The sequence below is a fragment of the Drosophila subobscura genome, chromosome U, assembly GCF_008121235.1.
Source record: "Drosophila subobscura isolate 14011-0131.10 chromosome U, UCBerk_Dsub_1.0, whole genome shotgun sequence".
Lineage (NCBI taxonomy): Eukaryota > Metazoa > Arthropoda > Insecta > Diptera > Drosophilidae > Drosophila > Drosophila subobscura.
In genome coordinates this window covers 554,679-582,411 of record NC_048534.1, presented here as the reverse complement: position 1 = coordinate 582,411, position 27,733 = coordinate 554,679, and the positions used below count along the sequence as shown (strand labels likewise).

Here is a 27,733-nt window from a genome sequence, read left to right as displayed (position 1 = left end):
CCTTGCCGCATAAACTGCACCAACTCATTTTTGGGCGCAAATATGAACACTTGAAAAAAAATTTTGTCCGCGACCAACCTTCCGCGTCGACAAGCAAACGAGCACTGACAGTAAGAAAAAGCAGCGGGTAACTCTTCCACCGACGAGACCTCCTTTATAGTTGCTTTATGGACAAGCACACGAGCACTGAAAATAGGCAGAAGTAGCGAGTAACTCTGCCACCGACGAGACCTCCTTATATAGTTTCTTCATGGTTTCACTCACACTTACAGCGCAGAGCCCTTTCACTCGCACTTGCAAACAGGGTAGATAGTAAGAAATTTTGCCGACGGCACCTCCTTATATAGTTACTTCATGGGCGTGGCGGATCTCCGTATTGACTACCGTCGTCGCCGTGTCGTCTCTGTGGAGCTATTCAATTCAATTGACGAGGTCCGAGAGCTGCTTGGCTGCTGGCTGCGGTTCAGTGTGTGGTTCGGTGCGTGTTTTTTCAAGTATATGTATCTGTTATGGCCAATAAATTATAATTAACGAATGAGCTAAATTATATTTAAAGGCTGAACTCAACGAACAAATTACGATAAGCGCGGTTAAGAGAAGAAGTTCGCTGATTGCAAATGCGAATGCGAGTCATACAAAAAAACAAAAAATGCCAAATTAAATCCTAAAACAAAAACAAGTTAAAAAAGAAATCAATTTCCAAAAACAAAACCAATATTTATTGCATGCCCTGCCAAAACTTCATGTTGAAGGCGGTTTGGATTTCGCGGATTGGAAAACTTAAAAAAACCGATTATATTCGGATCGTGACCATTTATTTAATGCGTTTGTCTTGTTTGATCGACCTGCAATGTGTGTGTCAATGAGCGATTGTCACCGCTTGTCTGTGTGTCCACTGTGCGCGTGCGTGCGTATGCCATGAAATGTGTTTTTATTTATAACTTGAAAAAGCGAAAATCAAGTTTAGAGTTTCATTTTAGTTTTTGGTATTCTTTTCGACGGCCTGTGACTGGTTTACGTGTGTAATATTTTCGCACACTTTTAATATTTATTTGTCGCTGGCGGTGTGAGGCGCGGTGCGGTGCGAGGTTGTGCTCCCCTTTTTGATAATTGCGAAATACAAACTGAATAAACAGGAGATTCTACAATGATGAATTTTTTCCCTGCGATGCTCTTAGCGGCTATGTAAATAGGAATAACCACAATACGATAATGACAACAGACCCCCAGACCCAGACCCACAGGCAGAGACACAGAGGCAGAAAGAGACACTCTCACAGATGCGAGAACTAAAAGCTGCTGCTGGTGATGGTAGTGGTTGTGGCTGTGCCTCTTCCTCCTCCTTTCAGGCAGTAGCATAATATTAGCAGAGCGAAAGTTTTTTTGCAGAGTCAAGTCGGTCGTGCGCCGGCTTATGTTAACAAGCGTATGGATCCACAATCCCCTCCAGACTGCACTGTGTGTCAAGGCAGCGCGAAAAATAGACTTATCTAAAAAACATTTAGCCAAGCCATTGCCAGAGCTCACATGGCTCAGTGTCGGATTCCCCTGAGCAGCCCATTTCCATATACTACGAAAAAACAAGGGAAAACGCTCCTAAAATCAAGATAATTCTTATCTAATTTTGATGGCCTTTTCCATGCAAATGCCGTGGCTGGGCAGTGGCCACAATGGAAAGTTAGATTTATTGCTTTTTTCAACCATTTTTTTCGCAATACGTTTATTTAGTTAAACATTATAGTTGGCCCGCGGGGGATTAACCGATTGATTTATGCTTTAATGCATTGCTTAATGTGCTTAAACTGTGCTTAACTAGCTGGCAGCTAACACTTTTTCTCACACCTATTAATCGTTCGTGGCGCTTTCCAACAGATGCTAACAACCCAAAATTTGACAACGACGCGCTGTGCATAGCTCAGGATTGGAGCGGAGCTGTTGCATAATTGAAAGTGGAAAGTACGGCAAAATACACACACACGGAGAGAGCGCATTGGAGTCTCCACTCGCGTTGCGTTGGGCCATCGATGAGGCGGATACAAAGTCTTTGTGACAACGAAAATTAATTTAAATGCTACGGCGGCAATTGAAGAGGCAACAATTAACAACGACAATTGCAAGAACGAACAAACAATACTCGTAAGATAAATAAAAGGGAGAAAGATACAATACATAGATATATAAATATATGTATGTACATATGTCAGCTATATATCAATTTCGTGCTCCTGCAACAGAATGAAGAATCGCCAGTGGCAGCGCCGAATATCTCTCAATGAATGCTACAACAAGCACAGCCACCACCACCGCATTGATGTACAAAAATCTACCAATACAAAAGAACCCAATCAAGTCAATTTAAATTCATCGTCAAAGCTGTCGTCGAGAGCGGCCACGACGACCTTACTGGAGGCTGCTCCAGCTACTTCTCTGTTTGTTTCCCAGATAACAGCAGCCACAACAGCAGAACAACAAGAGCAACAACGTCTGCAGCTGATTATGTCGCCTACAATCATGACGAGCGATTTTTCAACATACGTAAAAATGCGAAAATCCAAATCCACGCCAAGTCTCCTACTCGAGGAGGAGCCGCCGGCCATTGTCTGGCGTCGTCACATCATCACCCAGCCAAAAACCACTACCACGGAGGCTAACCAAAGTGTCATTACACGCTTCACCAACAGCAGCAGCAGCAACAATAACAGCAGCAATCGCGACAGCAACAGTAATACCACGAGTAGTTGCAACAACAAGTGCATCAATGCGACGCCAACAACACCGGAGTCATTGCGCTTTGGATGTGCACACTATAAGCGGCGCGCCATGTTTGTGGTAAGTGTCTCTCTGTCACACGACTACATAAATGGAAAGCCTTTGCAAGAAAAGTGTCCAAAAAGCAAATAGTGGAATTAAAGGTGGAATTTTAGCCTAGAATTAACGGCCTCAGCTTCTGTGTTCCATTAGTTGATGGATGACTTTTTTTAATGGGGGTAAATAATAAAATAAAATTACTTTAAAATGCATTCCTTATGAATATATGTCATTTTATTTTTTAACATCTGAAAGATTAACGGCTAAAACATAAATTATCTAGATATAGAGGAAATATTCCATAAATGTGGTCTGTAAAAATAATTGAAAGCCAGAGAAAATTGCAATATATAATTTTAACATTAAAACCAAAATGCATTACAGAACTTTAGGAACCTCTCAAACAAAAATTATAAAAAAGAAAAACTTCTTCAGAAGTAATCTAAATTAGTATTCCATCAAAGTATGGGTTTCATCTTCTATGTTTTATTAATTGAAAGAATACCTTTTCTACAAGGGCTGGAAATTCTTTCTCCCTCTGTGGAAATGTCACAATAAATATTTCCCAACTCTATTAATAACGAAATATTCATTTCATACCAATATAGGTACATATGTAAATAGACTAAATATGCGGGTCTAACGCGACCGTAAACAAAATTACCAAACAATTTCGAAACAATTCTTTATCAAAAGGGTTCTCTTAGTCATGCAAAATTATACGCATATAATTATATGCAGAATTATACAAGAACTTGGTGGCTCCTGGGATTAACCATAGCATTAAACAAACGTGGAGGGACGTGTGAGATGCTTCGTACGCGTCACAACTTTTATACCCGGTTTTACATATGACATCTACATCTACATCACTTCTCACGCCAACACGCTCTTTAAGCTCACCCCCCTCCCCAAGAGCCGCACACTGCAGGATGCAGAGTGTGAAATGAGAGGATGTCCAAAAAAGAAAAAAGCTGTTGGACGGTGTGCAGGTAGCCACTGCAAATTCATTTCTTCATTCTGGCTATAATAATGATCTGAGCCGATCTTTATTTGGGCATATGATAGATATGGCCTTTCTCTACGGAATTGATTTTTTAGATTTATCTTATTTTGAAAATTGTGGATACATCATATTTTCTCCCTTTGCGGAGTCGGAAGGGAGCGGGGCTAATTCTACCCGGTACTCGAAGAGTAAATAGGGTATGTTGTATTTGTGGGGAATAACGGTTGTATGTAACGCACAGAAGAAAACGTTTCCGACCCCATAAAGTATATATATTCTTGATCAGCATCAATAGACGAGTCGATAGAGCCATGTCTGTCTGTCCGTCTTGTTTGTCGGCTAGTTCTCAGAGACTATAAGAGCTAGAGCCACAAAATTTTGCATCCAGACTGCTATATGCTCACACTGTTACAAGTGTATTTCAAAAATGAGCCCCGCCCCTTCCGCCCCCGAATAAGGGCGAAAACCTCCCAAATCTACAATTTTTAAGATAAAAGAAATCTAAATACGCCGTTCCGTAGGGAATGACCTTGTCTATCAGATCACCAAATTGGGATCCGATTGGAGCATTATTATAGCCACAATGAAGAAATTAATTAGCAGTGGCCAAACCCACCCCGTCCCGCAGCTTATATTTGTTTTTTGCACATTCTCTCATTCACACTCTGCTTCGCGCATTGTGTGGCGTCTGCCAATGCCGTTCCTCCGCCTTTGCCTCAGCTGTGGCTAAACCCACCCCGTCCTGCAGCTTATATTTGTTTTTTGCACATTCTCTCATTCACACTCTGCTTCGAGCAGTGCCACTATGCCGCGAGTCTGCTGTGTGTGGGTCTAGGGAAGGGGAGCGAGCTAAAGGAGCGTGTTGGTGTGAGAAGTGTTGTAGATGTAGATGACAGATGAAGAAAAAAGGTAAAATTTGACAAAACACCGCTAAGGTGCAGATGTAGTACTGAGTGCCGGGTATAAAAGTTGTGACGCGTAAGAAGCGTCTCACACGTCCCTTCTCGTTTTTGAAATACACTTGTATCAGTGTGACATCACAGCAGTGTGGAGGTAAAATTCGGTGGCTCTAGCTTTTATAGTCTCTGAAATCTAGCCAACAAACAAGACGGACAGAAGGACAGTCAGAGAGACAGATATAGACGAATATCAAGAATATATATAAACTTTATGGGGTCGGAATACGGAAACGTTGCCTTCTGTGCGTTACATACATCCATACAGCCTATTTACTCTTCGATTACCGGGTATAAAAATACTCCAACTCATCGTAATAGCATTCGGGGAACTCTTTTTGCTTTGGGTTCCTTCCACAAAAAGTCCATGGATAAATTTGACCACTTAGACAGGAATCGTTCTCAATATCTTCTCTTAATATTGCACAAGGAATTCCTATTCGAACCTTTTTAAACTGCAAGAATTTCGCACATTTTGTGGTGAAAGTAATGTTGGCGCCAGAAGGCATCTGGGTTTTTGCTGGTCCAAAAATGGTTTTCGATTTATACTTTCCTAAACAAACCAAAGAAATAAAGTATCAGAAGTCTAAACATCCACCGTCAGAGTATCTCCCGTGTTTGATGTAATATAAATTGAATGGAATTACTATTTGCACGGAAATGGCGCGAACAGCCATGGGGGTGGGGAGGTCTATCCATCGGAAATAGATATGTACATACATATGTACATACATATGTGTTAATAGTACGAGTAACACCAGTACGAACGAATACGAGTCTGGGTAATTGCAACAAAATTAAACCGGATCATCCCTCCGACTGCTCCGATTCACAATGAAAGAATTTCTAGATGGGCGAGAGCAGCGTAGTCGCCCATTTAACACCTCCATTCTTCGTTGATCTGGGCAAATAATGCGTGTATATCTTCTTTCCTTTTTGTAGTTATTGCTGCTGGGCTAAAATAATTATGAACAAAAGTGCTCGAAATTGTTTGTGTGCGCACATAAAGCAATCGTTCCACCAGAGGCACCAGAGACATAATTATTGAGAGGTGATAAGTAGGAGAATACGTTCGTTACTCATCGTATATGAGTATGCAGTCTATGTAGTTGATGTACAATAAGTACCAAATGAATGTAAATAAATTTAATAATTTCTTAAAGGGAAATTAGGATAATAATAATAATTTAGAATCAAAGAAGCAGCTTAAAGACTTTACAAATATGTCTAAAAATTACTTAATTTAAAAAGAATTTATAATCGTAGAAATAAAGACTTTCCCTGTGGACTTTACTTATAGAAAACCCTCAAAAAACACTACAAAATAAGTGTCACGTACATTCGTACTGCGGCCAAAATCTGTCCTAAATATTCCACAATTGGAATATGGTTTTTCGAACTGCTTATTGCTTTTGTGGATACACGTATTACAGCCAGTGGAATTACATACATATATGAGACTAACACTCGTAATATTCCGGAATACAAGTTTTCCAACGTGCGAGGGGGTAGTGTAGAAGTTCGAGAATATTTGCATTACTGGAATGTTGCACCAGGTGGAGTTTTTATACCCGGTACTCGAAGAGTAAATAGGGTATATTGTATTTGTGGGGAATAACGGTTGTATGTAACGCACAGAAGGAAACGTCTCCGACCCCATAAGGTATATATATTCTTGATCAGCATCAATAGCCGAGTCGATTGAGCCATGTCTGTCTGTCCGTCCGTCCGTCTGTCTGTCTTGTTTGTCGGCTAGTTCTCAGAGACTATAAGAGCTAGAGCCATCAAATTTTGGCTCCAGACTTCTGTATGCTCACACTGTTACAAGTGTATTTCAAAAATGAGCCAAGCCCCCTTCCGCCTCGGCAAAAGGGCGAAAACCTCCTTCTGTGCGTTACATCACTAAGCAAACAACTGAGTTGTTTGCTTAGTGGTTACATACAACCGTTATTTGCACAAATACACTATTTACTCTTCGAGTACCGGGTATAAAAACAATAAGGTACAGATTTACTGACTGAGTACCGGGTATTAAAGTTGTGATGCGTAAGAAACGTCTCACACGTCTTTTCTCGTTTGTTTAAAATTCTTAATATTTATATGAGGTTGGGTATGTGTTTTTATAAGCCGAACACAACGCGTTAAATTAATTTATGCATACCTGTGGACTTAAGCTCAATGTTAAGAACACAAGTGGAGCAATGCCCGGCCCGGAAATTACTTACCCCTCAAATACAGACTCTGTAAATATCCCCAGAGATCTTGTATCAATTTATCATGGCACGTTGAATTTACTTAACTTATCCGTCCAAATATGTATGTACATATGTATATATGAATTCTGGAAAGAAATAATATGAACATCATTAGTAGAGACAGCAATAAAATTCCTCGTTATTTGGGGGGTAAGTATAAGAGTATATGAGGTATATGGGAAATACCACACAAAGAAACCGGATTTAAAGTTGCTTATACTCCGTTCTTCTGTATTTCTATTGTTATCATCAGAGGAAAGTTGCAAGCATACGAGACGAACAAGTGTTCTTAAAGTTATAAAAATTGCTCCAAGATAGTAGAGAGCTGTGCCAGACAGCTACAGATATAGCCTCACGACTGACTGACTGAATGTGTCTCACTTTTGATATTTATAAATAGAACAAATACTAGAATTCTTGAGGGTTTTAAAGGTAATACAAATAAGTGGGGTGGGCAGATAACAGCTAAAAGATAAACTAAAACCATCTTTAAGCCCATGCCTTATCCATGACAAAAAGTCCAAAACCTGATCCATAACAAACACAAATACGTTTGGTCTTTATCATAATCAAATGTTGTTAATTTGTCGGCTGAATCAATTAGCGAACATCTAATGAACCGACGGCACGGGTATCTTTTGGGGGTCTGGTATGGGCTTTGGGTTTTGGAGATCTTTACAAGTGTTTTGATTAGGGGCTCCATAATTCCTACAACGCAGGCGGCAGTCGAGTCGAATCTTTGGCTGGGGATTGCAATGTTTATGATAATACTAAGCGCTGAACCAGTAGACCTGACGGCAAATGATTGAGATTCCCGAACTGCCAGACGTCATTCTCTGTGTTGTGCTCCGTTTCTAGGCAGATTTCTTTGATTAGCAACTCAATTTGAATTAGTAGATGTTTCACTGCGCAGCATCGACTGCTAATGAATTACAGTCCTTGACTGTGGAAACTCAAGGCGGAATATTTTGATGTTTTACGATTCATTTTCCATCATCGATTTCTCCTAGACACCCTGCTGCAATAAGTTCTACAAGTGCCGCTTCTGCCACGATGAGAACGAGACGCATCATTTCGATCGGAAGACACTCACAGAACTCATCTGCTCCGAGTGCAACACGCGGCAAACAGTGCGTGAGCAATGCGAGAATTGTGGCGTCAGATTTGGCAAGGTACAGATACTGGACTTTACTTTAAACAATTCTTGACTTAATTATGCTCTTTCTTCTGCAGTATACTTGCCTTATATGTAATCTATTTGATGATGCAGACAAGCAGCAATATCATTGCCATGGATGCGGCATCTGTCGCATTGGCGGCGCTGACAATTTCTTTCACTGCGAAGTCTGCAACATGTGTCTGCCCATTCAGCTGAAGATCGATGGCCATCGGGTGAGTGTCTATGTTTGGTCTCAAAATTTAAAGTACTTATAGATATATGTGGATTGACCTCTGCGCAATTTGAAAGTGGATCAAATCTGTGGAAATCTGCAGGCAGCTTGAATAATAATTCGGTGTCAATTCATTTGCCGAAACCAAACCGGTTGCCTAAATGCTTTTTATGGCTCGCTCGATCGCTCGCTCGCGTTTCAGTTGACTGGTTATGAATTTGAAAACTGGTCAAGAGATAACTTAATGAATTGGCAGTTTTTAATCAATAATTAATCGAGTGTTGCATGTCGGTTTTACAGTGCGTGGAGAACATCTCTCGGTCGCATTGTCCTGTTTGTTTGGGCGACATTCACACCTCGCGCATCCCTTGCCACATTCCCGACTGCGGCCACTTGTTGCACAAGATGTGCTTCGATCAATTGCTGGCCTCCGGCCACTACACCTGCCCTACCTGCCAGACCTCGCTGATCGATATGACGGCGCTGTGGGAGTACCTAGACGATCAGGCCCAGCGCATTCCGGTAACCCTCAAGTATGAGAATCAGCGAGTACACATATTTTGCAATGATTGTCACAAGGTGAGCAACGAAACTCTACTTAAATTGTATGCGTTATCATCTATATTCCATGTTGCAGACTTCCAAAACAAAATTCCATTTCATTGGACTTAAGTGTGTGCATTGCGGTGCGTATAACACCACGCAGGATGTTAAACGTCGCCTCTCTCTGGTCACCGATGAGCCATCCTCGGCATGATGTCCTTCAGCAGTATTCCAATACGCAACAAACAGCAACAGGAAATCTCTTGCCATGTCCACATGCCTCCTCCTCCCCCATCCCATATTCGAACTTGCTAAATTGCTAATACACATAAACTGAAATCGTAACGCATTGAATTTAGACCAAATTCGAGCTGGTATCGAATATGAAACAAGCAACAAACACAAAAAAGGCTCACCAAATCATTTTAAAATTATAATTACAACATACACTTAACAATTTTCACCGCAAATTGATAAATGAATAAATCACTCGAATTGTAATATAAAAACAACCGAAAAATCAAATACAAACTTTATGTCCTAAATCTCGAATTTTTCGATAAGAAAACTAAATTTTATAAAAGACTTTTTGTAAAATCATAGAACTATTTAAGATTATTTTCAAATAAAAGAAAAAATAAGATGAGAACTTAAGCTAATTAATGTGTACATTAGCCTTTTACGCGCGGATGCCAGAAAAAAACCCAAAGATTAGCTAAAAATAAAACCAACTACGATAAGGTATGCTAGAATTATTGACTTATTAAGATGAAGGGAATTAGTAGTGGATATTATATGAAAGAGGGATTAATATTCCGAGCATGGGATCCAAGCCGGTTCGATCTATGTACGCATCGAAAGGAACAAGGGAATAAAGTTTCTAGATGATCTAATAGGAATTTTTCGATTTAGATCAGGGAGTTGCGCGGCGGAAAAAATTTAAAAGCATCAAAAGAAAAGGTGTTGTACATTAGGCTTCAGTTTATTTTGGGTTAACATACAGTATTGTAAGTGTTATCTACAAACTAATTAATATCATCATCTTTTGCCCCGAATAAAATATTTGGATGGAAAGACTAAATGGAAGAAAGGCCCGGGAAATATTCAGTACATGCTAACGTCCGATATATTGGTGTGATTTCACTTGAATATATATATAACTTTGGATAAATTAAAAACAAGCATGAATATGGTGCTTTGATTGATGTCGTTTATAACAGGCATTTTCAAAAGGGGCCTACACGTTTGCACACTCTATATCATTGGATTTTATGGAACACTTAATAACACAAAATCCAACTTTTTTTCGCTTCGAACCAAACCGACTTTTTCTGATAGACTGAGGGCTGTACATTTTTTGAAAGAACTATTGTTTTTTTTTCTATGGCAGAACTGTTGTTTTTGAAGAATTTTTAAAGTCTGGAATTTTTTTGTAACGGTTTTTTTAGAGGTAGTGTTTTTTTCACATTACTTATGTATCTTACATCTGGTTGTAATGAACTTAAGCGTTCTTTAAAGCTAATGAATGCATGAATGGCGTTTTTAGTTTTCTTGTATCTTCAAAATTGTGGCTGTGGGAGATTTTCGCTCTTTGTTGGCGCGGAAGAGGGCGGGGCTCATTTTTTAAATACACTTGTAACAGTGTAAGCATACAGCCATCCGGATGCAAAATTTGGTGGCTCTAGCTCTTATGTTATCTGAGATCCAAGCGCTCAACAAGACGGACGGACGGACGGACAGACATGGCTATATCGACTCGGCTATTGATGCTGGTCAAGAATATACATTTAGACTTTATGGGGTCGGCAACGTTTCCTTCTCTGCGTTACATACATTCACTTTGTGCACAAATACAAGAGTTAATAGGGAATTACTCTTCTAGTACCGGGTATAAAAAGTTGGTATGGATCGAAGCGGCAAAATCGTGTCGAGTAGTGTAATTGGGCAAGTTCTTGCGTTTTGGAACTGCCTTTTAGAGCTAACCCTGTAGCCAAATCACTGCATCTTCTTATCCTCCACCGGAACAGCAGTGTCGCCAGCTGCACATTTTTGCCTGCGACGTTCGGCTGCCTTCCGTTGGTTCGTCAGGAAAAATCCAAGTCCAATCATTGCAGCCCAACTGATGTATCCAATGTGATACACAGAGCTATAGAAACGCCAAATGTTGCCGAATGAGGAGAGCAGGAAGGCCACGCCCAGGTAGCTGAAGGCGAACCACTTGAAGATCCAGAAGAGCACATCGATGACGGTGCGCCCTGGGCCAGTGGCATCCTTGCGCACAAGCTTGTGCCACATGTCCTCCAGCGATACATAGAAGGGAGCGCCCATGATGCAGAAATAGTGTCCTGGCCGGAATCCATGCCAGTATGCCGAGCAGAGCAGTGTGGCACCAGTTCTAAAAGGATTTCAAGAGCATGTTAATGGATAAACTGAATCGATAAGTCTATTAATGGTAGCACTACGGATGAATACCTGCCAACCCTGCGATCAGTGGCAAATGGAAGGAACAACAACAATAGCGAGTATTCAATAAAGCTAGCAATAAAGTTACAAGAGTGGTCTATGAAGCCACAGAGCCAGCAACACACACCTGTACTTCTTGCTGGGGAACAGCTTGTAGACATTGACGGCCAGCCAGTACTGTACGCAGACATTCCAGTGCTTCATGCCCTCGCGGAAGGTCCAGCAACGTTCCACGTCCATCACACGGGTATTGACAATCGTTGTAAAGTTATACGTATGCTTGTCCGCATCGCGTTTCAAGTGCTGATAGCGCTTGCGTGGTCCCTCGCCAGCGTTGGCATCCGCATCGTCCGGATAGGCCCCAAAGCCGGCCATTGTGCAGACGCATTCACTGAGCGTAAGACCGGTGTAGATGCGTGCCCGGAATGTAAAGAATGTTGGCCACACATACAGCAGACGGTAGATAAAGGACCGATCATTGTAGAACTCATCACTTAAAGCGTACTGAAATGGAAAATTCCGAGATTAATTGATTTGTGAATAGAGTATGGACAAGTGTGAACTTACGTCCAGGGGCCAAAAGTAGTTGGTGGCCAGATACAAAGCGCAGTAGAAGGCGGCACATTTGAACTTCTCAATGGTGGCACCAACGCTCGGGGCATGCGTTTTAAAGGGCATTTCAAAGTAGTCCCTGTAGGTGCGATAGCGATAGTAGGGACCTGGATAGGAATAATATACAGATTAGTGTATCTTCTAGTCTGGCTCTTATGCCCAGACAAACGTTTGCGCCGTCAGTAATTGAGGCAGCCACTCAATAGGTTGGACTTTGATATCAAGACGTTGTCTATGACATGACGCAATAAAGAGCATGGCAAAAATGAATGCTCTCTCTACCTGTTAGTACTCCAATGTAATTGAAGCTGTAGTGCACAATTTCGGCGGCTGACAATTGCTGCAGCTCCAGATCGTAATCGGTGATCTCGATGGGGCTTTCGCTGTTTACATCCCGCTGTTCATTCTTCTCCTGCTCATCCTTTTCACGTATACGCTTCCAGGCGGCAGTTTTCTCAAAGGCAATGCCCGACACCTGGCAATTAAAAGCGTTCGTTCAATGCAAGGTGGCAATCAGCTCATTATTATGCAACTAACCTTAAGTGTAAGTATCATTTGTATCATGTTCGTGTGGCCAGGAATGCTCCAGTAAAAGTCAAACAGCCGGAAAAACACCAGGTAGCCAAACATTATGCCAAATGTAACCAAATGGCATTTGCTGCAAGGGAATTTGCAGTGTGATTATCACAATTCGAGTCGGTTTATCGGTATGAGGGTACTCACCTTGGATGCACTAGCAGAACACTAGCCGTGCCCAAGGCCAAGGAGGCAATGCAATGCAAACTGTGGAGTCCCGAAACAATGACCACCACAAGCACACCCAATGCCGTGGACACCATCTTGCGTTGGGACTCATCGCGCACCTTGCGCACATAGTTGCCGGCACCGATGCAGGCCAGCAGACAGATTACATAGATGACGTCGTCGATGCTCATTTCTGTATTGATTTGGCAAGGCCCGAAGACAGGAGAGGGATGACGTCGAACCGAACGTCGGGATTGTGGAAATGTTTAAAAACAACAACAAAAACGTTGTAAGCGAAATACCAAAGTATTCCGGATTTATCTGTACATTATACCGCACGACCCTCGGAAATATACCGAAATATTCCCTTTCACTTTCCAAATATACTGTAAATATACCGTAGATCTTAAATCAGTTTCCGCGACGTTGGCGTTCTGCTTAATATTACCAACTATCAGCTCTAAAACTATAGTTTAGGTCAAATCATCTTTCAGGTTTTCATGACTTTCCTTTTCTTGAAATTATATTAAATTAAATTTAAAACTAAAAATGTTAACAAACTAAATTAGCCTAAAACGTTATGTGCCTTTGAAAAATCCTCGAGGACTCATGGGCATACGTTTCGAAACCCTGTATTCTTGAGTTTAACTTAACAAATGGAATTTAATAGACGGTTGAAGTTCATTAAATATAGGTTGCGGCTTTCTCCGTGGAAAATCTTATTTCATTTATGTTGTTGGCTACACTAATCAACAAAATTAAAAAACTACTAACCACTTGGCCATTTTCACTATTTTTGTTTGTTAATATTGTCCTTTGTTGGTTTGGGTCACTTTTTACCACTTGCACTGTTGGTTATTTTGTTTTTTGTACTCACGTACGCGTCACAACTTTTATAACACATTTTTTCTACATCTCTCATCTACATCACTTCTCCCACTTCAAACTCCCTTTTTCTTTGCCAACTTTTTGACGCACAATACATGAGGCAGAGTGTGCGAGCGAGAAAGGGGGTAAACACTGCAAATTATTTTCTTCATTCTGGCTATAATAATAATGATCCAATCTAATCCCAATTCGGTGATAAATATAGATAGATAGATAGTATAGATATTTGATAGATATGGTCTTTGCCTACGGAATGTCATTTTTAGTGTTCTCTTATCTTCAAAAATGTAGATACCGCAGATTTTTCCACCTGCTATGGTTGGAAGAAATAAATGATTTAACTAATTTAAGTAAAAAGCCCGAAACGTCGACCACAATTACCACAAGGCAACCATATTACGGTTCAGTTTTTAAGGGTTCTGGTGGAATCTCCAAAATGAATCAAGAATCTATCTATATTCCATTGTACATATAGTGGCCTAGTATAGTGTTCAGTATTCAGTTTTCAAATAGCAACTTGGATCTCAGGACACTGAGAACTATCTTCCTTAATCTAGACATATCCCGAGGACGAAGAAGGGACATCAACCGGACGTTAAATCAGGTGAGGCGGCCGTCGCTAAAAACGGGAATTGAAGCGAGGCAAAATGAACCGATATGCAGACCTGGAGGACCATAGGTCCTCCTCGTTTTTATTTTGGTCATGGACGAGTACCACTTCCGTATGGAAAGCGGTGGCAATAGCTTTAAGCCATATGGATGGTACCCACTACTGCAACGTCCATCTGATTATGGCGTCGCTGATAGCATTACTCGAAACGATTTTTCCTAAAGGAACGAAGCCCACTTTATATGAAAGTTATTGGACTTAGAAATAGTCTGATGACAATTTTTTGTTCTATGGCAGAAATTTTTTTTTTAAGAATTTTTAAGATCTGGTTTTTTTTAAGCTTTTTCAGCTTTTAGAGTCAAAATTTCGGAAAAAATAACTTGCCAAAATCAACATATTTCCATTTCAAAGCCTCATATTTCCCAGACGGTACTCTAAAACCACAAAGTGTTTGGGTTGACTTTTTAGCTGCATCAATCAGCTTTTCAGATAAATAAAGTTCTTTACAACCAGAAGTAAGATACTTCAGTTATGGGAAAAAACAAACCGCTTTCTCTGAAAAAACCGTTACAAAAAAATTCTTCAAGAATAAGTTTTGCCATAGAAATAAAAAACCATAATTCCTTAAAAATTTGAATGCCCGATATCTATCAGAAATAGTCGGTTTGGTTCCTTGAGGCAAAAAAAAGAAAGAAACTTTCTTATCGGGGTTAACCTACATGTCATGTAGCACTTTTGATTTTTTTTTTTAATTTTATCGAAAACGCTTAAAAAGTCGGAAAAAGTATTAAAAAAATCTATTTTTGAGTATTTATTTCATAGTACTTGGCGGGAATGGAATGTAAATAGGAAGAATCTTAAATATTAAGATCTTCAAGACAATACGTACTTGATTTAAAGCAATAAAATTGAGAGGGAAAACAATAATTAAATTTTTAAAATAATTTTAAATTTGAATTTTATTTAGTTATCTAATAATAATTGAATAATACACACAGCACAGCCGTTTGTCCTTGCATAGAGGCACTAGGCGAGTGATTGTCAAGCATGCTTCCGTGCATTTTTGATGTCCTGACCTTTGTTTTGTAGTCTTTGAGCAAAAGCCACACTGTAGGCATACGTATGGCTTTTCAATAAGATAGCAAGCCTAAGTGTGTCGTATGTTGTTGCTGCAGAACTTGCCGCAATGACCGCAGTGTCCTGGGCACTGCTGCGCATAGACGAACCCTGGCGCATCTTCGAATCCCTGAGGGAGTTTGATAAATCTTTCAAAGTAAAACGGTTGATCTTTGACAGAGTGCGCTGAGCAAGAAGAGTTGCATAGATAGAGCATAGATGAAGAGTTGGCGTTGGTGTTTTTCTTGCTGGCATGTGTGTCTGTGCTGCCCTCCGTCCTCGAGCCTGATGTTAGGCAGGGCTTTGGCAAAATTATTCGTACATGCATGGACCTCTCGACTATTGGTCGCGATGCGATTATTTTACCCGCCTCAGAATCTGGCGCCCCAAGTTCTCTATTTTCGATCGCCAGGATTTCAGGAATGGGGGCTCTGGAAAAACAAGCGTTTGTTGTATAGATTTCCAAATACTATAAAATACCTTACCTATCAAAATGTTTTCCAAAATTTGGAGACATTCTGGCGGCGGCGTACTGCTGGCCTCTTGTGGAGACGCTGCGCTTGTTAACTCCACAACCGCCGGTATTTGATATAAAGCTATCGCCAACGCCTTCCACACGCTGTGCTGATCCGCTCTGCCAATTGGAGGGAGGTGGTACTCGCCCATGACCAAGAAAAACGGCTGCCTGTAGTCCTCTAGGTCCCCAAATCGGTTGATTTTGCCTTGCGCTAATTGCTGTTTATGCGACGTCCGCCTAACTTGCTTGTAAGTCCGGTTGATGTCCCTTTCTCGTCCTCGGAAAATCTCCAGATCAAGGAAGATAGTCCGCTGTGTCCTCAGACCCATGTTGCCATTCGAAAACTGAATACTATTCTGGTCCACTATTTATACAAGAAAATGTAGGTAGAAACTCGATTCAGTTTGGAAATTCTACCAGAACACTTGTAAAACTGACCCGTAATATAGTAGTTTGTGGTCGACGTTTCGGGGTTTTTTAGGTAAATTAGTAACATAATTTTCTGCGCCATTCAATAGGCAGGTTAAACTCAGGGGGTTATGCGTATATATTCTGGTATAACCGAACATGGAATAAAAATTAGTAGCGTGGCGTAGCCCAATAAAAATTCAGGTGTGAAAAACCCGCTACCTATCTCCGTTGATCCCACCGATACCGCCGGACCCGTCGATGGCCGGTGGACAGTGGCAAGTTCAACCAAGAAAAACACCATCACCAACTCTCTCTGCTCAGAACATGACGTACAACATGTAATAAAAAATTACTTCGAAAGATTTATCAACGCCCTCAGGGATTCGAAGATTGCGCAGCAGTGCCCAGAACATTGCCTTGAAGATCTTAAGATTTACTTCCTATTACATTCCATTCCCGCCATGTACTTTAAATTCTTTATCGAAAATAAATACTTTTAACACTTTTTCCGACTTTTTACGCGTTTTCAACTTTCAGCCAATGAAATTTTTCCAAAAAATGGAGAACGAGAACAGTGCGTCTAACAGTCACCACATGGCTATGTTAACAGCCTTGCCCTGCGCTTAACATCCCACCGAGTGTGCATGCGCGCTATTGCACAATAACTGATTGCCATGAATTTGTCAAACGACTGTTTTATGTATACTATGTATAGTTCCTAGTCCTCTCTGCCTAGTATTACCAAATTGGGTACACTCTCTGGGTACACTGTTTTGTGTTTGTTTGTAAAATGAAACCCGTTAAAAATTCAAAATTTTGTATGAAATATGTTTTTTCAGAGTGAATATGGAGCTTGGTGGACAACAATGCATGGAGGAAGCACCGAATTATTATAGGTCCGTTCCGGCAGGACAGAAATGCAATAGTTATGTGTTTTATCCAGGGACAGTAAATAATGATTACATAATGATACTGATTAATGGTGTTTGGGTCCACTTTTTTGGCTGCATCAATCAGCTTTTTGGACAATCAAAGAGGTTTTCTGGTATATTTTCTGCTGATCTGAGTACTCAACTGCAAAGATCTGGCTGCAAAATTTTCTGTCGACCAGAAAACAGTGTTGATTTCTTATCGTTTTCATGGGAATATCATCCCGGATTCTGTCGCAAGAAAATGTTGCGTGTCTGAGTACTGGGCTTCACTTAGATAAACATAAGAACATAATCTATTTCAAGGCACAAGTCTTTAGACCGTTACTCTGGTTTCGCTACTATCACAGATTATCCCAAGACGGTAAATAATGTATGGCATTTCGTCTTAGAAAATGGCTTTGGGTTGTACATCCTTCAAAATATTATTGCGCCCAATCTCTGGGTGCACGGCCCGAATGTGATGGGTGTGGGTGTGATATTTCCCACTTCGATCCAGTGGGTCATGTCGAAAAATATCTCTACGATGCAGTTGAGCGGTAGTGTTTCTTTGATCATTTCGATTAAGATATTTATTACGCAAAAGAACCACAGCTTGATTACGATCTCGTTATTTTTCACTGTCAAAATTGTCATTTGTCGCCATCTCCACCCCTGGGCGCACTGTGGCGACTTAGTCGCATTATCGGGTCGACGATTCCTGAGCGACGAACCGTACCCCCCAAGTCTTCGACTTTAAAACGAGGGAGACGTCCAAGCGACAGCACCGACTTGAAATCGAGTGTCCCGTCGCAGGACTTTCGTCTATGAAATCGAGGCATTTTGTGGTCAGCTCTATAAGATTGTAAAGGCGTGGTTTATCTAGGTTTATAAACACGTTGCTGACGTCCAAATGTTGCAGCTGACGTTTGGCTTGTGCCGACTCAACTTCAGGGAAGCCATACAGATTGGCCAAACCAAAGCACAAACCAGCTCCTCGAAGCTGGCCACCACGTCCAGTGTGTGCAGAGCCGGAGTGCCCAAGTAAAGGTAGCCAAGGATGACCTTGCGCACGACTAGAATCTGGCGGTGCGCCGGCAGGCTTTGATCCGCAAAGGCGGTTCAGGTCCGATGAAACGCTCTCCCCATAGATGTGCACCGGCAACGGCACTTGCTCGGGTTCGGTGCTGCGGCGCATCTAGCAACGTATGTATGTACGTTGGAGAAGTTGCGTCACTTGCCTGGCTGTCCATTTTCGCTACAGGAGTGTGTGTGTTGAGCCACAAGTGATTGTTTGGATTTAAGTTTTGTATATCTTATTAAATTTATTTTTTTTCGATTTCTTTCGACATCTAGGTAGTTTCATTGGCAGCCCCGTTTTCTGAGGATAACAATTATAGATTGATAGTATCGATAAATTGAACAGTCTGCGATATTGTGGACATTTTAACAATAATTTTATTTTGTTTTAATCACTCAACATGCTGCTTATAAATTGTTGCTGTTTACATTATAAATACATCTGTATGTTCACTGATCGCTGAACATGTACATGATCATATGTTCATTTTGTGCATAAATTCATCATGAGTTGCAACACGTACATATATACATACATATGTATGTACGTGTTTTTTATACCCGGTACTCGAAGAGTAAATAGGGTATTTTGTATTTGTGCACAAAGTGAATGTATGTAACGCACAGAAGGAAACGTCTCCGACCCCATAAAGTATATGTATTCTTGATCAGTATCAATAGCCCAGTCGATTGAGCCATGTCTGTCTGTCCGTCCGTCTTGTTGAGCGCCTGGATCTCTGAGACCATAAAAGCTAGAGCCACCAAATTTTGCATCCAGACTTCTGTATGCTCACACTGTTACAAGTGTATTTAAAAAATGACTTTTATAATCTAGTATTTTTATCTATCTTTAATTATTAAGTGAAGAAAAAGTTTCTGATGGGAGGATAATCTTTCGAGTTCTCCTGTTGCCTTTGGTTTGATTATAAGTTCGATTTCAGTCGAAATTTAATAAACAACGTTCAGCTGTGAAGTTTTACCATAATTTGTTCAGTTTCTATAGCGATATTGTACATATGTATATTCTATAACATTTTTTCAATATGTTGAAAAATAAGTTGCAATTTCGATGTGTTTGTGAGCAATTTCACTGACATATTCCGATAAATTCTATGGCAGTGGAATTTATTTATGTAATATAGAAAAAAGTCAGACTTTATGACTTAAAAACTATGTTCATACGTATGCATATGTATATCTTGAATCCATCACAAGTATTTGTATATTTTTGGTTGCTACGATAGCCGATATTGTATACCAATTTATCTTTAATTTCAATCAAAAAACATTTAAATGTATAATAAAATAGAACCACCGAAGTCTACCCACCGAAATATCACAATAATAATGCGCCCCAAGTGATATTTCCCAGGTTTGTACACAATCCAAAAACTGCAAAATGCGGCACTTTACAAGCTAGATGAACCTGAAATGTGAATCGGTAGATGTAAACGCCCAGATGATAATTTTAATTGCCAATAGCCGACGCTTTTTTTTTGCCCACTTTACAGCTACGGTTTTAGTTGCACGTCATATACGTCATCAAATGCATGTGGAAACGGTAATAAAAAAAGTAAAACCCGTCTCAGTAAGCTAATTGAATGGGAAGAAACGCGTGCCATTATAGAATGCTCAAATCAAAGCAGTGGGCAAAGCCTCAAATCAGCTGGGAACTAGACTGCTGGCCAGGGGCTGCACTGAAAGGGGTCTGAATATATTTTATTAAATATTAAATAATAATACAAATAATGATAGACTTGCAATGGCCACAAGAGGTGGTTCCCTTACCGCATTAAAACTAACTAAAATTAAGTCCACTTCAAATTATAAACGAACCACGAGGACACAGTGCTAAAAATATCAATACATCTTATTGTTAAAAAAATCCCCTTCGCTGGCCACAGCTCTGTCATAAACCTGGGTTCGCGCTCTTTTTCCCAATCGATGCTGATCTGTTGCTAATGTCAGGGCGGGGAGTGACGTGTAGAGCTATTAGAACAGCCAGCGAATGCATCTCATTGGCATATCTCTCTGGCGGTGTATAAAACGAGCTGGCAAACTAAAACAGCACAACAGAGTGCAATAGTCAGTGGAATTGATAGCTTCGCTTCGATCGTTGCAGCTGATCCAATACATCAAATCAGCTTGAATATGTGGACTCAACTATTTGCCATACTACTGATGCTCGCACAATATGGTAGGCATTAGCTTTTTGGGAATATAACAGGCAAAATGTGCTAAAAATCTACATCTAATCCCACTTTAGCTCAAGGCAAACCTTCCCTCAGACAGAACGATGTCGAGGGCGATTATGGCACTGAGATGAATGCATTTATGGATAAGCTGCCAGCGGAGGATGAAGTGCCCGATGGATTCGGCTCGCGTTCATCCTTTTCCGAGGAGCCCGAATCGGATGATATCTTGGCCTCGCTGGACGATGAGTACGAGGGCGCCAAGCACTGTGAGTGGAACACCTGCGACAAGGATCTACGCGAGTCGCGGGGCATTGGATCGTTCTTGGATTTGAGCTTCATCAAAAAGATTGCCGGCAACTTGAACCCGTTCGGCAGCCACAAGCTTCGCATGCAGTTCTACCTGTTCAAGAGGGAGTTCCCCGAATGCGGCCGAGAGCTGGACTTCGGCAGCGAAAATAAGTGGCGCCACTCGGGCTTCAATGCCTCGCTGCACACCAGGATGATGATACACGGCTGGATGAGTCAGTCGCGCGGCTCCTTCAATCGGGACGTGAAGAACGCCTATCTGAAGCGCGGCGAATACAACGTGATTGTGGCCGACTGGAGTGCCTCGTCCGCGAACGTCAACTACTTTTCGGTGGTGAAGCTAATTGAGGTTTTTGGCGCCCAATTGGCGCAGTTCGCGCGGAGCCTGAATCGCCGGTACGGCGCCAGCTTCGACAGCATGTACCTCATCGGACACTCGCTGGGCGCACAGATTGCGGGTGCCGCTGGCAAGCGACTGAAACCCGACCAGGTTAACACGATATTTGCGCTGGATCCGGCGGGTCCCAAGTTCCGGCATCGCAGCGCCGAGTTCCGCATAGATCCCACGGATGCCAAGTACGTGGAGTCCATGCACACGAGTGCAACCTTCGGCTTCCGGCGTCCCACGGGGAGTGCCACCTTCTATCCCAACCATGGAGCCATTCAGCCGAGCTGCTACTATCTGGGCTGCTCGCACATTCGATCCTATGCGATGTTCGCCGAGTCCATCAATTCCCCCAAGGGATTCTGGGGCACGCCCTGCACACGGGACAATGGTCGCTGGCAGTGCGACCAAAGCCAACGACAGACAGTCCAAATGGGAGGAGAACCAGCGCTTCAGAAGAGCGGAATTTTCTATGTCAAAACCTCAGCCAATGATCCGTTTGCGTTGGGCAGGGATTAGAATCTAATATCTGTAATAGATATACGATTTAGTTAGTAGAAGTGAAATGTGATGAAAGTTTTGCAAGTGAAAAAAATGCAAATGATTTTTAAGAATGATAAATGTATGCTGTACTCTCTCTTGAAGGAAAACTCAACCCTTTTACATGGGTTTTCAACCTGCATGCCACACAGACAGAAAATTAACACGTGTGAGACGCTTCTTACACGTCACAACTTTTATAACCGGTACTCAGTACTACATACATATGTACCTTAGTGCTTTTTTTTTTAATTTTATTTGACAATTTTTGAAATACACTTGTATCTGTGTGATATCACAGCAGTGTGGAGGCTCTATCTTTTATAGACGACAAACAAGAAGGTCAGGCGGACAGACAGACAGATATAGACTCGGCTATTGATGCTGATCAAGAATATATATACTTTATGGAGTCGGAAACGTTTCCTTCTTTCGTTACATATGTATGTACATATATACATCCGCACAAATACAATATACACTATTTACTCTTCGAGTACCGGGCATAATAAGTTTGATTTTGGTTAACAGTCGCGGCTTTGGTTTAGTGATTTACTTGTTATGGATTCTAATATATTAGGAAATATATTCAATATATACATACATATACAAGACGGACCCGGCAAACGTTGTTTTGCCATATAAATAATTTTTAAGTAATTTCTAGTGTAGACAAAAAATACTTTATTTATTGTAAGTGTGTAAGAATGTGGTATATGCGTGAAATAGGCATGGAGCGCTGTGAACGATGAAGGAATATAAAAATAACAAAAGGCAAACATTATTTTTTTTAAGTTATTATAATTTTATCCTTAAAATTAAATATCATTAATTAATCAATTACGACAGTAATACTAACAAACAATATCAATCTCTTAATGCTATAGCGTGAACAATATTTTTTGTTAGTCCACTTTAGCTAACACAGACAAACTGAATGGTTTACCCACTCGAGAGCATGCCACATATAATTGTCCGTGTGAAGAACATGGTGTTCTCAAATCTAAGCCACAAATAGACCTCGTTTGACCTTGGGATTTGTTGATTGTCATTGCAAATGCCAATCTAGTCGGAATCTGAATGCGTTTGTATTGAATTGGCGCATTAAAATATTATTGGCAAGTGCGCTTCCGGAATCCTCGCCGGGGCGAGGCAGGGGCAGCAGTGAGCCCATTTTATGATAAACTTGGCCTCTGACTTTGAATGTAGAATTGTATTGTTGACCATTTGCATTAGTATTTCGAACTATTTCTGTTGCTCCGAACGATGTCATTGGAAAGCATGAATTAAATGTTCGAATTGAATTCAGGAACACGTTAGAATCTGGATCCGTGCCGATAAGTTCAATAAGGTGGTGCACTTTTCCTGACACATCACAGCTGGCCACTTTTGAATTTCAGAGCTGACAATGCGGACATTCCTTGTCCATAGCACCAATTACCACTTTTGAATAAGCATTTTTTTTTGAGCCGTCTTTCAACTTTTTATTTAAGATCTGTCTTTTTCGAAGACAATTATTAAATATTCTCTCTGGGTACTTGGCAATCTTATTTCAGTTATCATTATTAGCAATTATCATTACTAGCATTTGAACCGCTGACGTTTGTTCGGTTCGGGTGTGGCAGCCAGATGAGAACTTAACGCTCAGCACCATGGCTTGTGCCATGAATGAGCATAATATTCAATATCGGGCTCATACTGGAATGCTAGACGCAGGAATGAATCAGATGTAAATGCTCGATGTACCTGTTGTCGTTTTTATACCCGGTACTCGAAGAGTAAATAGGGTATATTGTATTTGTGCGAATAACGGTTGTATGTAACGCACAGAAGGAAACGTTTCCGACCCCATAAAGTATATATATTCTTGATCAGCATCAATAGCCGAGTCGATTGAGCCATGACTGTCTGTCCGTCCGTCCGTCCGTCTTGCTGCCTGGATCTCAGAGACCATAAAAGCTAGAGCCACCAAATTTTGCTTCCAGACTTCTGTATGCTCACACTGTTACAAGTGTATTTCAAAACAGTGTCTGCAGTGTGTGGGTCTAGGGAAGGCGGGCGAGCTAAAGGAGCGTGTTGGTGTGAGAAGTGTTGTAGATGTACATAGATGACAGATGAAGAAAAAATGTAAAATTTGACAAAACCCCGCTAAGGTGCAGATGTAGTACTGAGTGCCGGGTATAAAAGTTGTGACGCGTAAGAAGCGTCTCACACGTCCCTTCTCGTTTTTTATATAATCGCCACAGCGAAATTGGTTGGAGTCCGAATTGACCAGATACAAATGTTACTAAAAATTCTGAACTCAAAAAAGATTTGTTTACCGAACGAACACTAGAAATAGAATGATTTAGAGATTGTTACGCGGTGAAAACTGGTTTGGTAATGAACAATAATTCGATAGATGTGGTCTATGGGTTTACTGGTTTCCAGGCTTGCTTGATTGGTAAAATTCTTTAGATAAAACGAAATCAAAGCAACCAAAAGATATCTGTCCCGAATAATTTACATCCCCGAGCATTCATACATATATATTTTTCCTACAATATGTCTGCTGAAATTGAAGAGATTCTAAAGCGCTACGGCAACTATCCGAATGTGGCGGGCATCATAATCGTGGATGCCTTTGCCATACCCATCAAGACCACCATGGAGTACACACTGACCGTTCATTATGCCGCCCTGGCCAATATTCTGCTGATGAAGGGCTCCAAGATGACCCAGAACCTTGATGCCTCGAATGAATTGACAGCTTTACGCTTGCGCACCCTCAACCACGAGGTGATGATTGTGCCTGAAGAGAATTTCTTCTTCATTGTGGTGCAGAAGCCGGGCCAATGATTTTACTTTGTTACTTTTTGAATGCAGGCAGCAATAAACGTGAAAAAAACCATGTTTTGAATGCCCAATGCAATAACCTTCTTTTATCTAGTTTTAATTAAAGTTCTCAAGTGTCTAGTGTCGGAGATGTGAAATATGCGAGGAGTTTGAAGGAGTATGGAACTGGGAACTTGGCGCTAATTGCCACAGATAAATATACGTCGCGTCGCCATAATTACGGCATACAGATTACGGAGGCTCACTTAATAGCCCGCCGTAAAGTGTTTGCCGGTATCTATCTCTAATCCGGCAAGCAAAAAAACCAGCACCACGGAAGGCACTGCCACTGGAAGATGCTGCTCCTTCTCGATTTTAATTATTCGGCGACGTTCAGCTCTTTGCATATTAATTGCTGCTGGCTCTGGGTTGTGGTATATGGGGGGTCCCTTCCCTTCCCTTCCCTTCCCTTCACTTTGATTTCCATTATGGCGATTCTACAATTTTTTCCCCTAAGCTCAAACTCGGCCTGCAATATGGGTGGCCCAGATAAGCTGTCCAAATCGGTTAAAATTCACCTTTTTCAAGAGGAATTTGCATCTTCTCCCTTAAGAAGAGGTGCAACACTAATTCCATTTTTTTGCCAAATGTTCACATCAAACTATCCTTGAAATCGAACAAACTGTCAGTAGAATCGACCTCTAAAATTTTGCACATGAAATATTCATTCGTAAACCAGATTCCAGAGTGTAAAGAGCTCTAGCTAAAATTCGAAAAATTCCAAATATTTAGGAACAAAACCAAAAACCTTCCCAATTTTATTTGTTAAATTTTTATGAATAGAAAAAAAATTGTAATTAAATTCTTGTTATGGAGTACGGAAATGGTAACGGCATCAACATGCAATCTTATCAGTCGATGCAGGGCTATGGCATGTCCGTTCCCGATGGCCAGCCACCAGAGGTAAGTGCCTGAAGGATGCACTTCAAGAAAAACTATTCTATGTATAGGGATACTTGTATAGGGATACGGAATGAACTACGATGGCATGGGCCAGATGTCGGGACGTAGTCAGGAGTATAGCTATGGCCAGGAGGAGCCTCGTGGCCAGGCAGGCACTGCAGCCTTTGGTGGTCCTGGCTATCGTAGTCCCCTGCGCTACAATAAGATGCTCAAAGAGATGAACTCTCGCAATGGGCTTTAGTAAGTGGAATACATATTGTGTAATTGATAGATCCCTTTGTTAATTTTGTGATCTTTTCTTGCAGTTCTCCCGCAGAGCAGCAGCGTGTTGGCCAGGGTAGTGGCCACGGCGACTACGGTTATAACTCTTTGCCTGGTTTGGGTGATGCCGAGGCCCAACAGCCGCGTGGCAATGGCAATTCCTACTACTAAACAAGCAAACAAGAAAGTCCATTGGAAATTGTATTTGATATTTTGGTTATTGGCAAACAAAATGGTACCTTTAAATAGAAATTGTTTATTACAAAGGGGATACATTTGCATGTTTGCTTGTTTGTGGGAGGGTGAATAGAAATTGAGATAACTTCGAAGAAGGCAGGACGTAGAGAGTAATCAAAAATCAGCTAACAGTCTAGATAAAGACGATAGGCGTGCGGATCTCAAGAGCGTGCTCGGTTAAGCGAGTGCCAACATAAGCTGTTAACGTAGAGCTGCCATTGGTTGTTACCCTGGGTGTTTAAAGCGCTGCGGGTAGGCTGCAGAAATCCTTTGGTATTATTTTCTCTGAAAATATCGAATTTTCAAGGGAATATTTTTTTTGACGTTTGCCCACTTGCCCACCACCCCAACACATTTTAATTTTCAATTTCTTGTACTTATACCCATCTAGTATTCCTTTTATCTGTGCACTCTGATGTGTGCCCTTGTCCCATTCGGTTAATTCTTATTCCAATTCTAGCCTTCTTCCGTTCGTTCAGAAATCTAGTAAAATTTCTTGAAAATTTTCGTACATTTTTCGTCTTTTTAAATGAAGTCAAATTATCCCCCTTTATATTTGAATAAGAAATTATGAGCCAAAACATTGAGATCGACTTTGCCACATACACTCAGCTGGCTGACTCGATCAACATGCTGGCACCCGAGGCATTCTATCCAACCGCAACCATGGCATGCAATAATGGCATGCAACTAGCTGGAAACTTGCAACAAGGAGACAATGGAGGACTTTTTGGTCAGGGAAATCGTGGAAAAGTTAGTCAAGACAACGCCGGGAAATTTGGAACTGGGTTCCACTGTTTATTTCGATATGAGTTTACCTCAAGGAACTCTCAACCTTGGCCAAGGCCATGGCAACCGCAGGCAGATCTTCAGCAATCCCAATCCGATGGGTTTCCACAACGATCCCAATATTCCCGTGGGACTGGAGGACCTCTCCGACAACTTTCGTGCCCATCCCAATGGCCCAATGTACCGTCAGCCCACAAGTGCCGCCCAGTATCGCCGAATGGCTCTCATGCATCAGCATGCACGTCAAATGTTGACCCGCAATGGTTTGCAGTAAGTCAACACAAAATATTCCTCTAATATCTGATGTACATTTATTTAAAATATTATTTCTTAAGTGGCCCTAATGCTATGCCACGGTTGAGCGGCGGCGATGCCAGCATTACTTTTCCCGTTCTTGAACGTTAGTCATCATTCTTAATAGAATTTTAAAGATTCATCCATATATAATGATCTTTGTTTTCTGCAGGCTTCAACCCAAATAATGGCAATCGTGGCAGATAAACAACTTGATTTACGAATCTAAAGTAATCAAAAAATGTTCGAAAAGACGAAATTTTGATGTTTAGCTACTTTGGTTGAATTTATTTTGTGTATATGTAGAACCCAGCTAGGATGGTTCTTGGAAGTATATTTAAAGGCACAAGCATTCATTTTTTATGGTGCTAGGAACCATTTCAAACTATGTATTTCACAGCTGGTATTAATTTTCAGAGAGGTATAGCTGCCACAATGACGTCCTGGGTGCTGGGTACCTTGGACAAAATCTATTATGTTCTCTCTTCTATGGAATTATTCTTCTATAAGAGAGTTATATAATTCTAATTATGAATTCCAAAATTGTTTCGATATACATATATCACAGTCTTTTAGTGCTTCTTTTACTTTTCAAAGCACCCTATAATCCCAGCATCGATCTGAAAAGTTCTTTAAAAATA

The 27,733-nt window shown here is 41.0% G+C and overlaps 5 protein-coding genes across 6 annotated transcripts; 4 read left to right on the top strand and 1 right to left on the bottom strand.

Annotated features, from left to right (window-relative positions):
• The first annotated feature begins 347 nt into the window (after positions 1 to 347).
• On the top strand, positions 348 to 9,366 carry LOC117902337 (RING finger and CHY zinc finger domain-containing protein 1). Its single transcript, XM_034813636.1, has 6 exons — positions 348 to 478; positions 1,873 to 2,829; positions 8,036 to 8,197; positions 8,259 to 8,417; positions 8,717 to 8,995; positions 9,054 to 9,366. Exons 2-6 carry the CDS (start codon positions 2,236 to 2,238, stop codon positions 9,171 to 9,173), a joined length of 1,314 nt encoding a protein of 437 aa, XP_034669527.1. The 5' UTR covers positions 348 to 478; positions 1,873 to 2,235; the 3' UTR covers positions 9,174 to 9,366.
• Positions 9,367 to 10,746: 1,380 nt separating this feature from the next.
• LOC117902335 (lysophospholipid acyltransferase 7) lies at positions 10,747 to 13,039 on the bottom strand. 2 transcript variants are annotated; one of them, XM_034813632.1, is made up of 7 exons: positions 12,758 to 13,039; positions 12,572 to 12,692; positions 12,317 to 12,509; positions 11,990 to 12,141; positions 11,550 to 11,926; positions 11,432 to 11,440; positions 10,747 to 11,354 (listed from the first exon to the last, which is right to left on the bottom strand). In XM_034813632.1, exons 1-7 carry the CDS (start codon positions 12,967 to 12,969, stop codon positions 10,955 to 10,957), a joined length of 1,464 nt encoding a protein of 487 aa, XP_034669523.1. In that variant the 5' UTR covers positions 12,970 to 13,039; the 3' UTR covers positions 10,747 to 10,954. The 2 variants fall into 2 exon arrangements, with proteins under 2 accessions (XP_034669523.1, XP_034669525.1); XM_034813634.1 differs by lacking the exon at positions 11,432 to 11,440 and having other exon boundaries at positions 10,753 to 11,354; positions 12,758 to 13,037.
• A 7,355-nt stretch (positions 13,040 to 20,394) lies between these two features.
• Positions 20,395 to 21,810, top strand: LOC117902338 (phospholipase A1 2). The gene is made up of 2 exons (XM_034813637.1): positions 20,395 to 20,505; positions 20,575 to 21,810. Exons 1-2 carry the CDS (start codon positions 20,460 to 20,462, stop codon positions 21,711 to 21,713), a joined length of 1,185 nt encoding a protein of 394 aa, XP_034669528.1. The 5' UTR covers positions 20,395 to 20,459; the 3' UTR covers positions 21,714 to 21,810.
• Positions 21,811 to 24,242: 2,432 nt separating this feature from the next.
• Positions 24,243 to 24,640, top strand: LOC117902342 (dynein light chain roadblock-type 2). Its single transcript, XM_034813642.1, has one exon. The coding sequence runs from the start codon at positions 24,279 to 24,281 to the stop codon at positions 24,570 to 24,572; it is 294 nt and encodes a 97-aa protein (XP_034669533.1). The 5' UTR covers positions 24,243 to 24,278; the 3' UTR covers positions 24,573 to 24,640.
• Positions 24,641 to 25,353: 713 nt separating this feature from the next.
• LOC117902341 lies at positions 25,354 to 26,043 on the top strand. Its single transcript, XM_034813640.1, has 3 exons — positions 25,354 to 25,511; positions 25,573 to 25,751; positions 25,817 to 26,043. Exons 1-3 carry the CDS (start codon positions 25,419 to 25,421, stop codon positions 25,941 to 25,943), a joined length of 399 nt encoding a protein of 132 aa, XP_034669531.1. The 5' UTR covers positions 25,354 to 25,418; the 3' UTR covers positions 25,944 to 26,043.
• The last annotated feature ends 1,690 nt before the right edge of the window (positions 26,044 to 27,733 follow it).